Source organism: Myiozetetes cayanensis, unplaced genomic scaffold, assembly GCF_022539395.1.
Source record: "Myiozetetes cayanensis isolate MyiCay16 unplaced genomic scaffold, myiCay2020 scf2-11, whole genome shotgun sequence".
NCBI classification, from domain to species: domain Eukaryota; kingdom Metazoa; phylum Chordata; class Aves; order Passeriformes; family Tyrannidae; genus Myiozetetes; species Myiozetetes cayanensis.
Window position 1 is genome coordinate 112,030,040 of NW_026087411.1, and position 14,084 is coordinate 112,044,123.

General features: G+C 48.2%; 2 protein-coding genes across 2 annotated transcripts; both read right to left on the bottom strand.

Annotated features, from left to right (window-relative positions):
• Positions 1 to 1,545: 1,545 nt before the first annotated feature.
• Positions 1,546 to 7,627, bottom strand: LOC126640174 (gallinacin-3-like). The gene is given in 5 exon segments (XM_050315739.1): positions 1,546 to 1,767; positions 3,193 to 3,202; positions 6,628 to 6,754; positions 7,115 to 7,202; positions 7,523 to 7,627. Coding segments are annotated over 4 exon segments (417 nt in total). The 5' UTR covers positions 7,173 to 7,202; positions 7,523 to 7,627.
• Positions 7,628 to 9,032: 1,405 nt separating this feature from the next.
• Positions 9,033 to 12,169, bottom strand: LOC126640276 (antimicrobial peptide THP2). Its single transcript, XM_050315911.1, has 4 exons — positions 12,114 to 12,169; positions 10,562 to 10,634; positions 10,019 to 10,139; positions 9,033 to 9,238 (listed from the first exon to the last, which is right to left on the bottom strand). The coding sequence occupies exons 2-4, from the start codon at positions 10,617 to 10,619 to the stop codon at positions 9,190 to 9,192; spliced, it is 228 nt and encodes a 75-aa protein (XP_050171868.1). The 5' UTR covers positions 10,620 to 10,634; positions 12,114 to 12,169; the 3' UTR covers positions 9,033 to 9,189.
• Between the last annotated feature and the right edge of the window lie 1,915 nt (positions 12,170 to 14,084).

Genomic DNA, 14,084 nt, shown 5'->3' on the forward strand with positions numbered 1-14,084 from the left:
GTTCCCTGAAGTGCAGAGGGGCTGCCTCCAAACACAGCACATGATCTTTCCTCTACCTTTCTCTTAAGAACAATTCTGAGGTCTATGCCACCCTGCAAACCTTGGGAGTATTTACCGGTGTCTCAGCCTCTGGGAAATCCATTCCCTAAGATGATCCTTTTCCAATAAGTTTGTCTAAAATCTTTCAGAAACTTTCCCCCGAGAACAGACTGCACACCTGACCCCAATTCTTACCAATTCAATCCAAAGAAAGTCTCCATTTGCCCAGCAAAGATCTCATGTACCTCCTGCACCATCAAAGCATCTTTCCAACCTCTCCTATACTCAGGCAAGCTTCATTTCACCTCCCACATATTCTCAAATCTTAGACTCATATGAAGGCTTTTATTCTCTTTCTCAGACATCTCTGATGGTCCAATAACACACCTGGATACTTCCAGCTGTTTGTCCTTTAGGTGAGTCTGTGGAGATGGGCTTTGAGCTGAGAACCTGAATGGGGAGGTTTCCAGAAAGAGACCCCACAGTCACCTACCTGAGGAAGGTCTTGTTGTTCAGGCAGCAGAAAATCCAACAGCAATTGTTCAGCTACAGATTTCCTTGGGATCATGGAATTCTGCTTTGCCTAAAACAGCCTGGTTTTATACCCCTCCTGGTGGGTGGGACATGCCCTTATTGCTGTTGACACAACTGCCCTTGGCCAACCAGGCAGTGCCCCATCAGTGTGGGGGTGCTGGGGCTGCCCCTCGTCCATCCCTGCTGCAGTGGCAGAGGCTGAGGTGCCTCCTGGGGCTGTTCCAATGTCACCCTTATCCTCCTGCAACACGTCCTGTGACACACAGGCTGGGCAGGAGCTGCCTGGGATTGGGAACAGCTTTGTTTTGCAGAGGTGAAGGGTGGTGAGGTGCAGAGGTGAGGCTCAGGGTCAGTGTCAGGAGAGGGGAGCACAGGGGGAGGAAAGGCCAAGGCAGACTGGCCTGATCTGAATGTCTCTCACTAAACCCTCCAGCTGTGGAAAGCAGTGGCATTGGAAGCTTTTTTGAGATTGATCCCTCCTCCCAGGGAACAAATGTCAGGTCCAGAAAATGGCCCCAATTGCACCATGGAGGTTTAGGTCAGGCATTAGGAACAATTACATCACTAAATGTCCCATCAGGAACTGGCACAGGTGCCCAGGGTATCGTGGAGTCCTCATCTCTGGGGGGATTTAAAACCACGTAGATAAGGCACTGGGGACATGGTTTAGAGGTGCTGTGGTTGTCAGGGACAAGGGACAAAGCTCCTACTTCCCGGAGGGAGCACCTGCAGAGCAGCTCCATCACTCCCACAACAAACCCCCTGCACCAACAGGCACTGACAGGCTCTGTGTTCCCACCCCAATGCCAGGCAGGAGCATCCCCAGGGACACACACACTGGGCACCCCCAGATGCTTCTCCTCACAACAACCCACCTTTGCCACCCCCACAGCCAGCAGGCACAGCACCCCCTCCATCCCAAGGACACGCACACACGGCCCACCCCTGCAATGCCAAACTGCTCATCTTTATTCAAGCTAAAGAGGCAAAAGCAGCCTCTGCCCCACAGAGCCCACAGCTGGGACGAGATGTCTCCAGCCCAGCAGCAGCCAGCAGGAGCAGCTGCCGCTGCTGCTGTCCCAGCAGCTGGGCCTGGCAGAGGCAGGGAGGGGAGAGGACATCAGGAGATGGTTCCAGGAGCCAGAAGCGAGGGGAACGTCCTGCTTGGACATTTCAGGGTCTTAACCCCATGTGCTGTACAAAGAAAGCAGAGAAGCACATCAGCTGTTGTAACTTTTCCTCCCACTCTCTCCCACCTTCCCTGCAAGGACCATCCAGTCTGTGGTGCAGGAGACTCAAGCTCAGCACAGGGGAGGCCCAGTCCTTTGTGCAGACAGTTTGGACCTGGCTTATCTTAGTGGTGGCAGCCCTGACTCCAAGTGTGTGCAGATGCAGCAAAATCTGGATCGTGTCCTGAGTGTTGCTCAAGGACAGCAAATGCTTCACTTTTTGGTCACTTGGTTGAGTTCTCTGCAAACCTGAATGAGCCTCCTGGCACTGGAGGAGATTGGGGAGGCACTGGCTGACCTGGGGCTCCTGCAGCCCAACTCAGGGCTGGTCCAAACCCACTACGGCTTTTCCCTTCCTTTCCCTATAAATGCAAACCGTAAATACAGGTCATTTAGTAGGCATTAGCTAGAGATAACTTTGTAACAAATCTTTCTGTGGAAAAAGGAGAACTATCTTAGTCAACCAGGGATCTCTTACCTACCTTTTGCAACACACTCTAAATGATGAGCATCTTCCAATTGGTTTTGTACCGTATTGGCATTTCCCAAATCTGCAGTCTCCGCCATTTATTTTGCATCTGAATTTGCTTCCTGTTTCCATGGGGCAAGACACACAGAGAACAATTAAATCAACAGTCTGGGAGAGCTATGTGTGGCTGCAGAAAGGCTGACACTCCCTGTGCATTTCAGTCCAATAATTGTGCTCAGCTCCAACCTCTCCACAGCCACACCTTCAAGAGCAACATGTCTCTCTAGGATTCTCCACCACTAAATTGGGTACAGACAAGAGCAGAGAGTGGGAAGGAGCAGCGTGAGGTCAAGGAAGAGCCTTGTTGTCTGCCCACAGCATTCCCAACACTGCTTGCACCAGCACAGCTGGAAAAACAGGGGACTCCTCACATCCCACATGCCTGTCCTGGCTGTGCCATGGCTGGTGTGACCTCTGAGGGAAATTCCTTGCCCAGCCGTTGCAGGGATCATGCCTTGGGATAATGAGGTTTTGGGACACTCAGCTGATGCAGCACTGCATGAGAAGAGGCACAAATGCTTTCTGCCCCAAGCAACCCACTGAACAGCCCTGGGGCTCTCTCCCATGCCTGTACAGGGCAAGAGACCATCCAGAGACACCCAAAAAGAAATGGCTGGGTGCAGAGTTGGAGCCTGAACTCAAGCCCATTCTTGACTTGCAGAATAAGCCAAGCTTCTACCTTCAAGGATTCTCTCAGTCCCAAGTTTGTGTCCTACTGGAAGATCGCTGGATAAACACTTTTCTCATCAATGCCCACTGATATTTGCATCACTCCCACTAACACTGTAACTTCCAGGGACATGGAAAACCCCAATGATGGGGGAATCACAGGTTCCCCTGACTCCCCTCTTGCCCTCTCACCTGCAGCACTCTGGACCAGCAGCAGGAGCAAGGGGAAGAGCAGGTACAGGATCTTCATGGCTGATCCACCTCTCCAAGTTCTTCACAGGGCTGCAGAGGGGACACCAAGGCAATGAGGACATGGAGGCACCCAGGGGGTGCAGAAGCCTGGGCACTGGGGTTCCCAAAACTGCAGAGGGGCTGCCTCCAAACACAGCACATGATCTTTCCTCTACCTTTCTCTCAAGAACAATTCTGAGGTCTGTGCCACCCTGCAAACCTTGGGAGTGTTTCCTCCTGTCTCAGTCTCTGGGAAATCCATTCCCTAAGATGATCCAACTTCCAACAACTTTCTCTAAGGTCTTCCATAGGCTTTCCCCAGAGAACAGACTGCACACATGACCCAAATTCTTACCAGTTCAATCCAAACAAAGTTTCTATTATTTGCCCACAAAGAAGATCTCAGGCCCGTCCTGCAGCATCAAGACACCTTTCCAGTCTCTCCTCTACTTAGAAAACCTTAGTTTCACCTCCCACATGTTCTGGGCTCTGAGACTCATATGAAGGCTTTTATTCTCTTTCCCAGACATCTGTGATAGCCTAGTAACACACCTGGATACTTCCAGCTGTTTGTCCTTTAGGTGAGTCTGTGGAGATGGGCTTAGAGCTGAGAACCTGAATGGGGAGGTTTCCAGAAAGAGATCCCACAGTCACCTACCTGATGAAGGTCTTGGTGTTCAGGCAGCAGCAAATCCAACAGGAATAGCTTGTGTCCAGATGCCTTTGGGGTCTGGAGATGCTGTTTTGCCCAAAACACCCTGTGTTTATACCCCTCCTGGTGGGTGGGACATGCCCTTATTGCTTCTGACACAACTGCCCTTGGCCAACCAGGCAGTGCCCCATCAGTGTGGGGGTGCTGGGGCTGCCCCTCGTCCCTCCCTGCTGCAGTGGCAGAGGCTGAGGTGCCTCCTGGGGCTGTTGCAATGTCACCGTTATCCTCCTGCAACATGTCTTGTGACACCCCCTGCACAGCAGCACACGGGCTGGGGGAGCCTGGCATGACCTCCTTGGAATTTGCAGCAGCAGCAACCACTCTCAAAGAGTCAATAAGACTTCTCTCCTTGACTCTTCCAAGTTGACAAAATAATGAGGAGGTAACAGGGAATGGGCACAAGGAGTTATAAACCTCCTTAACTTTCAGTATTATAACAGGGGGTTTCATCTCTGCATTTATTTGAAGATTTTGTGATTCTGTGATCAGCATCTCCAGTTCACTGCTTCCATGGAAGTCATGTCTTATCATGGGTAACAAAAATATAATTTATCCATTGATCTTTCTCCTCTTCTTGCTGTTTCTCCTCTATCACTACTATATTAAGCTCATGGATGACGCTCCACAACACCATCAGTCTTGTTCGATATGGTCTGGGCCAAAGGAACAGCAGAACAGCAGAACAGCTTTGAGCTGCTGAGATCAGTGATATTCATGGTGACTGTTAAACGTTCAGTTAAAGGATACATGAATGAAAGTGAAGGGGATGATCCTACAAAGCCAGTGGGAACCTGCTGTGCTGGACCTGGACCACAGGGTGGGATCTTGATGGTGGGTGTGAGGAAAGAGTCCGAGCTGATGTGGACACAGGGTTTGATGTCCCAGGAGACTGGGCTACTCTGAATCCAGCAGGGACCCTCAGCTTCAGGACTTGTGCTGCTGAGATGTCCTGGGAGCAGATGAAAGCATCAGCCCCTGCCATGGCTCTGGGAAGGGTGCCTGGCCAGCGGGGAAGCAGAAGGTGTGGAAGTCAAGGATGGAGGGCTGAGGGTGATCTGTGCCCTTGGGATGGAAAGGATCCATCCCAGCCATGGAATCACCAGTTGCTGCCATACCCTTGTGTGCAGGGACACACACGTGGTGTGACTGCACAGGGCAGGGGATTGCACTGACAGGAAGGCCGAGGTGACTGGTTGTTGGGGGAGAATGGTGATGTAATCCCTGTTTCCTAAGGCAGGCAGGGAGGAGAACTCTGCTTTCTCCCTGTTGGAATACATTTCTGGACTTTTCTAGGCTGGAGTCCAAGGGACCCTTTGGACAGGTCACCTACTGGAAGACCTGCTTCCCTGCAAGGCACACAGAGGTTTTCTGAGGGCTGGTTGCAGGATCAGGCTCCTCCAGGAGGGCTGTGGAAGGGAGAGGGGCTGTGGAGCTGGTAGAGGGGTTGATGCTGTAGGGCTGGAAACAGGAGGGAGCCAAGTGGGAACTGTGCTGCAGCACTGAGCTCCACTGCAGATGAGGGAGGTGGAGGTTCCCAACTGGGAGGTTTGCTGGGAACTCTGAGACATCTGGGATGGGTTTGGTGGGCAGTCTTGGCCATGCCCACCAAAGAAACACAACACCCAGCACAGCCCTGTGCATGAAGCCATGGCTGTCAGGGACAAGAGACACACATAACCAGCAGGACCAGGGCAGGGCTCCTGCACTCCCAGATGGAGCATCCCCAGAGCAGCTCTATCACAGCACCACCAAACCCCCTGCACCAACAGGCACTGACAGGCTCTGTGTCCCCACTCACTGCCAGGCAGGAGCATCCCCAGGGACACACACACTGGGCACCCCCAGCATCCCCAGATGCTTCTCCTCACAACAACCCACCTTTGCCACCCCCACAGCCAGCAGGCACAGCACCCCCTCCATCCCAAGGACACACACACACGGCCCACCCCTGCAATGCCAAACTGCTCATCTTTATTCAAGCTGGCAAAAGCAGCCTCTGCCCCACAGAGCCCACGGCTGGGACGAGATGTCTCCAGCCCAGCAGCACCCAGCAGGAGCAGCTGCCACTGCTGCTGTCCCAGCAGCTGGGCCTGGCAGAGGCAGCGAGGGGAGAGACATCAGGACATGTCCATCAGAAGACATCAGGAGCCAGAAGCAAGGGGAACGTTCTGCTTGGACATTTCAGGGTCTCAACCCCACATGCTGTATAAAGAAAGCACACAAGCATGTCAAGCTGTTGTAACTTTTCCTCCCACTCTCTCCCACCTTCCCTGCAAGGACCATCCAGTCTGTGGTGCAGGAGACTCAGGCTCAGCACAGGGGAGGCCCAGTCCTTCGTGCAGACAGATTGGACCTGGCTTATCTTAGTGGTGGCAGCCCTGACTCCAAGTGTGTGCAGATGCAGCAAAACCTGGATCATGTCCTAGGTGTTGCCCAAGGACCACAAACGTTTCACTCTTTAGTGGTTTTGGTGAGTTCTCTGCAAAGCCTGAATGAGCTTCCTGGCACTGGAGGAGGTTGGGGAGGCACTGGCTGACCTGAGGCTCCTGCAGCCCCATTCAGGGCTAGTCCCTTTCCTCCCCTGGGCTCTGCCTTGGAGCACGTAGATCACTAAGCCATTAGCTTGTCATGGGCACTCAAAGAACTTCTGCCATAACAGTACCTTTTGCAATTACAAAACTTACTTTTTGCAGCAAAAGAAAAACCTTGAACATTTTCCCTGGATGATAAAGGGGAAAGAGCACTTCAGAAACCCGCAGTAGCCATTTTCTCGCTCACATTCCTTCTTATTTCCTGGGGCCAGGGAGGATCCTGCACAGTGAAAGAGGTTGAATAAAATGAGTATGGGATAACTGTCTTGTTCCAGAGCAGCTGGCAGTGGCTCTGCATCTCAGCCTCCTGTGGGCATTAAGCACCAATCCAAACATCTTTACCTCTCCAGTCAGGCTTTATTTTTTCTGCAGCAACATGAGTGCATGTGGAGAAACACAGGGAAAGAGCAGTGGGAACTATGGGAATTGCTGTGATGAGTCCTCATTTGCCCAACTCTTTGTAAGAGACAATCCCTCCCAAATATTATGTATATCTGAGAAATGTGGTCGCTTCTCAGGAACTGGAAAACCCCACAGATGGGAGCTCAAGCCTCACCCATGTCCCCTCTTTCCCTCTCACCTTCAGCACTGTGGACCAACAGGAGGATGAAGGGGAGGAGCAGGTACAGCATCCGCATGGCTGGTGCCTGTCCTGGGTCTTCACAAGGCTGCAGAGAGGACACACCAGGAACCAAACCATGGTCAAGAATTTAGGGCAATCCTTGTACCAGAGATGCCAAGCTGGAGTCTCACCCAGCACTCTCCAGTACCTCAGCCAGCCCAGGGCTGGCTGTTTCAATCACCCCTGCTTCATTGAGCTCAGGAAAGTACCTCCCAGTTCACCTGGGGAGTGCCCATCCCCAACTCCAGACCATTCCCAGGATTCCCAGCAAGGACAGTCTCCTACCCGGTGCAACAGTGAGCCAGGGAAGAGCAAGAGAGCAGGGAAGGGTCTGAATGTCCTGGAAGTGACTCCTCAGTCACCTACCTGATGAAGGGGTTGGTTCAGAGCACACCAAGGCAGCAAAGGGCTGTAACAATCTGACCTGGAGTCACACACGGAAGAGTCACAATTGAGGAGTATCACTTTGCCCAAAACACCCTGGCTTTACACCGTTGCCAGAGGGTGGGACATGCCCTTATTGCTGCTGACACATCTGCCCTTGGCCAACCAGGCAGCGCCCCATCAGTGTGGGGGTGCTGGGGCTGCCCCTCGTCCCTCCCTGCTGCAGTGGCAGGGGCTGAGGTGCCTCCCGGGGCTGTTGCAATGTCACCCTTTTCCTCCTGCAACACGTCTTGTGACACCCCCTGCACAGCAGCACACGGGCTGGGGGACCTCCTGGAAAATCTTTGGGATGGAGACAGTAATTAGTTGGTGCAGACACAGCACCAATCCAGTCTGAGATGAACCGAGTCCTTCTTTCATAGAATCATTCTGGAATTGTTTGGTTTGGAAGGGACCTTAAAGACCATCTAGTTCAATCCCCCTTGCCATGACCCTTCCACTAGCCCAGGTTGCTCCAAGCCCCATCCAGCCTGGCCCTGAACACTTCCAGGGATGGGGCAGCCACAGCTTCTCTGGGCAACCTGTGCCAGGGCCTCACCACACTCACAGGGAACAGAAACATTTCCTTAATGATGTGGCCTGCTGTGGATAATTAGTCAACTTAGAGGTGTCTTCCTAGAAATTGAGAGCTGGATTAAGTTACCCAGTGACACAGGGTGGAGGTAAAATGCCAAGAAACAAAAGCCTGGCATCTCTACCAAGTGCTGTATACCCAGTTGGAAGTTTGGAAATGGACAGGGTGGCCTCCTTGGACAGAGAAATCTCTACCAGCACAAGCAGAACCACATCTTATGAACACACATATTCGTGGACACCCACATGTATTTACCCACAGGGGGATCACAATCACTTAGGCACTTTGCAGAGAGGGTGAGGACAGCCTTGGCAGAGAGCTGCCAGTCTAACCTCAGGCTGTGTCCAAGGGGTTGGAGGGGAGAAGACCCCCTGCTCACACCCTGCAGGGTGGCCCTTCTGGTCCATGGGACCTCTTCATGATATTCCCTTGATAGGGAGCTGGACAGCTACCCTGGCAGACCTATTTCCCTGTGGGGTCCACAAAGATCTCACTGAGGTTGTCCATGGGATCATCTGAAGTTCTTTTGAGGACAAGGGAATCCCTCCCTGCCATGTGGTGGGATGGGACATGGAGCAGCACAGCTCCCAGCAAGGCCTCCAGCAAGGAGTGTTACAGTGTGCTGGAGCAAGACGAGGAGGAGCCCAGGGCCTCCAGGGTGGGGAGTGAGGGGTTTCAACTATTTCTGTTTACCAAGAAAAGATTCCTGCACAGTAAGAAAAAAAAAGGATTTTGCCATCTGAACCCAGTTCCACAAAGGGAAGCCTCAGCCCTCTGGGGTTTGTGTGTCAAACCCAGGTGGGATCATGACCTCAGCCCATGCAGCAGACACCCTTGTTTCAGTGATTTCAATGCAAAGTTTATTTAGGAGGAGGGGGAGCAGTGCAGAATACATTTGGATTTACTCTAAAGCTTTTTGCATTGGAAGTGAAAGGTGCGTTAGGCTTTGCAGCAGGATCCAGTGGTTTTAGCAGTAAGGAGATCCCAAGTAAATTCCTAGGTTTAGAAGAAATTTTCATTGCTCTTCAATGTTTGGTTCATTGAAGTCTTGTACATCCCATGGCCTGCACAAAGAAAAAAAAATAAATTCAGATTTTCTTTCTGTTTATAGTCCCTCTCTATTTATTCTCAATCCATGTGTATTTTCCTCTTGAGTATAAGTGTTTTCCAAAATATATAATATGTGTAGTCATGCTGGGACAGCCCTGTGCACTCACACCTATGAGTAAGAAATATTTCTCTGTGGCCTCAGGAAAAGCAGGGAATTGATATCGGGGTGAATGCATTCATTCCTGAGTGAAAATAGAAGGCTATTTTTCACATGATAATTTCTTTTTACAACAGCGTTGCTCTTTTTGCACACACTTGAAGGCACTCAGGCACCTGTGGTCACCCACAGCACAGCAACCCAGTTCTGGAAATACCAGACTCTGATATTTCACTCTGGCACAGGAGCTGGAAAGGGATCAAACAGAGCTGAGATGACACAAGGTTGACATCTCTGATGGTATTTTATCCTTCTTGCTGGAGCAGAGCACGATGCACATCTCAGGAGAAACAGCACTGTTCATACAATCATAGAACATCCTGAGCTGGAAGAGACCCCACAAGGATCATCAAGTCCAACTCCAGACCCTCCACAGGACACCCCAATGATCCCACCATGTGCCTGAGAGCTTTGTCCAAAAGCTTCTTGGACAACGTGCAACACTTGATTGTCCTCATGGCTTTTTTTCCCCTTTATATTTAATTTAAATTCTCAGTAACCCCTTGGGATTTAGGACACAGAAATAATATTTGTCTGTTCACGCTTCAGATGTGCCTTGGGTGAACACGAAACTCACCATTTACAGCAGGAGCGGAACCCAAAGCAACTTCCGACTTTAACCAGATGGGTGGGGCATCTTCCAAAGTGACAGGTCCCTTTTCTACAGAGAAACATTTCCCTCCGGGGTGAAGACAAACCTGCAACAATAACAAAACATTTCCTTTCCTCTGGCTCTGCAGGGCAGGGCAATGCAGTGGAAGGGTTTTCCATCCCTGGAGCTGCCTCGACCACCAAGTTGCCTTAAGTGGCCCAGATTTCGGTCATTTTGAAAGGCCATGTGAGAGGTGAGGTTGCAAAGCAGGTCTACACCTTCCAGAGGTGGGATCCTCAGCTCACAGTGCATCGAAGTGGAGGTGGAGAGTGAGACAGACTTCCTGACACACTCTCAGGACTTCAGAAGCTGCAATTTCTCCTCCTTTGAAAAAGTTTTCAGCACTGAGTTGTTTGATTAATTCCTATCTGGATTCTAGTAGTTTTAACCAGGAGCAGTTAAAACGTGCTTGGGAATTTTGCTTCAGGTGCACAAAAACCCCTTTCTTGCATCTCTTTCCCATCTTACCTGGAGAAATATGGAGTGTCAAGAAGAGGAGAGAAAAGAGCAGATAAAGGATCTTCATGGCTGTGGATTCCCCCTGTGTAGGGAAAACGACCAAGAAAGATGTTTGACAGACAGTCCCTGGGATCTGCAATCTCCTGAACTGTACAAATAACTGTGTTAATAAAAAAAGCAACTATATGGTCTTTTTCTTCAAGCATTCAAAAATAATCAGTAAGACCCATATGACATCATGAGTGCTTTGTGGGGCAACATGTTTTCAGGACGTGATCGTTAACTTGCTCTAATAAGTTGATTGCTCACAATTCTTTCACATTTTGAAAACAGATCTTAGCCAGAAGAGAATCATAGAACCCCAGAATGGTTTGGGTTGGAAGGGCCTTTAACGATCATCTCGTTTCAACCCCCTGCCATGGGCAGGGACATCTTCCACTATCCCAGGTTGCTCCAAACCCATCCGACCTGACCTTGAACCCTTCCAGGGCTGCAATCATAAGTTTATTTTTAGCTAAATGTTTTATCTAGTTGATAAGAACCATTAGGCAAAATGAGGTGATGATACAGGCAAACTTATAAAGTTCAGAAAAACAATTAGTTCATTATGCAATATCAAAATTTGTCAAGACATAACAGCTGGAATAAATGATTTTTGTCAAAATCTTCAGTCTTGGTCTAAAGGTAGAAGTTCTAGAATGGAAATGTACAACCAAATCAGTTCCCATTTGATAAATAAAATCTGAAAAAAACCGTGATGCTTTCATTGAAAGAGTTAATAGTTTAAACCATTATCAGCAAACTAGGATAAGATGACCAAGAAGGGACTTATGGATAAAGAAGTGGCAGTTAATGTTGTATATCTTGGCATTGGGGAATGTTCTGATCTGTCACAAATTATGTTCTCTTAAGCAAGGAAAGGAACGGAGATTGTCTTGAAATGTCATATTTCTGTAAACAAAATTGACAGAAGATAGCCTAAAACTATTTCAAAATTAATTAGAATGTTTACACAAATTAGAATTTTACACAAATGTCTATATATTTGAAAATATCAGGAAAAACAAGGAGATACAGTTAAAATTCTGAAAATGAAATAAGGATAAAATATATATTATATATTATAGAATATAAATATCTATAATATGAAAACTTATTATATATTGTGTTAGTATTATATAATTATTTATAATATATTTAATATTAAAATATTATGTATATTTAATGGAGAGAGATATATAGAGATAGATAGATTTCCATTGAAGAGGCCACCAATTTTTCTGGACCACAGACCTCTCTAAAGGAACCTGACCCAGCCAGACATTTTCTCTATGAATTAGTAGGCAGAGTATTTTTATCAAAGTCATCTAGATATTAGTACATACTTGAACTACTTATTCAACCTTTCCAATTTTCAGAAAACTTATATTTACCTTTTCCATTGACATACAAATTAAAGTTAATAATGCAGAGGTCTGGGGTTTTATTTTGGGGTTGGATTGTTGAGGGAAAGACAAAAGCTTACTTTGAAAAAAAAGACTAGAAAGAACTGAGATGTTACCAGGTATCAGGTGAGCCCAGAAGCCAAAAAAGACCTGCTCTTGGTCCCTTCCCTCCAGAGGACTTTGGCTGTGGGGCTGCGATCCTCTTTTATAAGGTGTTTCCAAAAGGCACTGAAAACTGCTTTCTCTTCTCAGCTATACATCGAACCAATCAAAAACTTACACTTTTTTTCAGTGGCACCTAATCCAACCAGAAACAAGCTGCTTTTTGCTTCCCGATGGTAAAACAGGGTTTCTCTCTCAACCTGTTGAAACTTTTTTCCTGGAAAATCCCAGGTTATTCATGCAACACTTCTTGTGACACCCCGGTTTGTGTAAGATCCGTTAACCCACCACGGTATGTGTCAAACATCTTGGGACACACGTTGAACTGTCCCTGCTTAGGAGCAACATAATCCATTGCAATGCAAAGCATCTGCCAGTTCCTCTGCCCTCCCAGCGAGTTTATTCTCTGTTCCACAAGTATAGAATCACAGAATGGGTTGGCTTGGAAGATCATCTTGTTGCAACCCCCTGCCATGGGCAGAGACACCTTCCACTAGTCCAGGTTGCTCCAAGTCCCGTCCAAACTGGCCTTGGACACTTCCAGGGATGGGGCAGCCACATCTTCTCTGGGCAACCTGTGCCAGGGCCTCACCACCCTCACAATGAAGAATGTTTTCCTAATACCTAATCTGAACCTACTCTCTTTCCAATTGAATCCATTCCCCCTTGTCCTGTCACTCCAGGTACCTTGTAGTCTCTCCCCATCTTTCTTGCAGGTTCCTTTCAGATACTGAAAGGCTGAAATTAGGTCACACCAAAGCCTCCTCTTCTCCTGCTGGACAATCCCAATTCTTTCAGCCTTTCCTCACAGCTGAGCTTCTCCATCCCTCTGATCACCTGGGTGGTTTCCTCTGGCCTCACTCCAACAGGTCCACATCTTCCTGTCCTGGGGGCCCCAGAGCTGGAGGCAGCTCTGCAGGTGGGGTTTCGCCAAATTAGATATTAGGAAGAAATTTTTCTCTATGAGGGTGGTGAGGCCCTGGCACAGGTTGCCCAGAGAAGCTGTGGCTGCCCCATCCCTGGAAGTGTTCAAGGTCAGGTTGGATGGGGCTTGGAGTAGCCTGGGATAGTGGAAGGTGTCCCTGCCCATGGCAGGGGGTTTGGAATGATGTGACCTTTAAGGTCCCAGGTCATTCTGTGATTCTACAATATGAAATAGTTTTTTAGATCATATTTTAGTTTGCAACTCACTTCAGTCAACAAATATTGTTCATTCAGTATTTTAATGTGACACATAATGTAGTTAATAATAGGTAATGATATATTTACCGATTTGAATGACAATTTGGTGTTTCTAATTGACCAAGAGCTCTGCAAATGATACCATGCCTTGCAGAACATTTAGTGTCAAAATTAAACTGAAATATTTTAATTGCTGCCTGATTCATCAGTTTAGTTACTAGTGTTGTAATTTTTTCAATTCTTTGATATTAAATTCTAAAGTACAATCATAGAACAGTTGGAATTAGAGGGGACCTTTCAAAGGTCATCTACTCAAACCCTTTTGCAATTAGCAGGGACAACTTCAATTGCAGAAAAGGCTGTTCAGAGCCCTGTCCAAGTATACAGGTATCCAGAAATGTGCAGAAGTGTGCACTTATAGATATATACATGCATGTGAAAACATGCCTAAAAATTATTTCCCTTAAAAGCATACCATGACATAGCTGTTTATTCTCTCTATATTTTTATAAGTGAGCTCTTTCTGCAGTAGGAAAAAAAAAAAAAGATAATTGAATTTTTGGTGTGTCTGTGAACTTCTGGACACAGAGCTGAAAACAGAGGGAATAAAATTGCAAAAGTTGCAGTTTCTTCACCTCTTGCCAAGTGTTTGTGGTTAACTTGCCTGCCAACTGTTACTGTTACTCAACCCAATTCCTCAGGGAAACAGAGGTGCAGCAATAATTTTTACTGCCTCTGTGGTC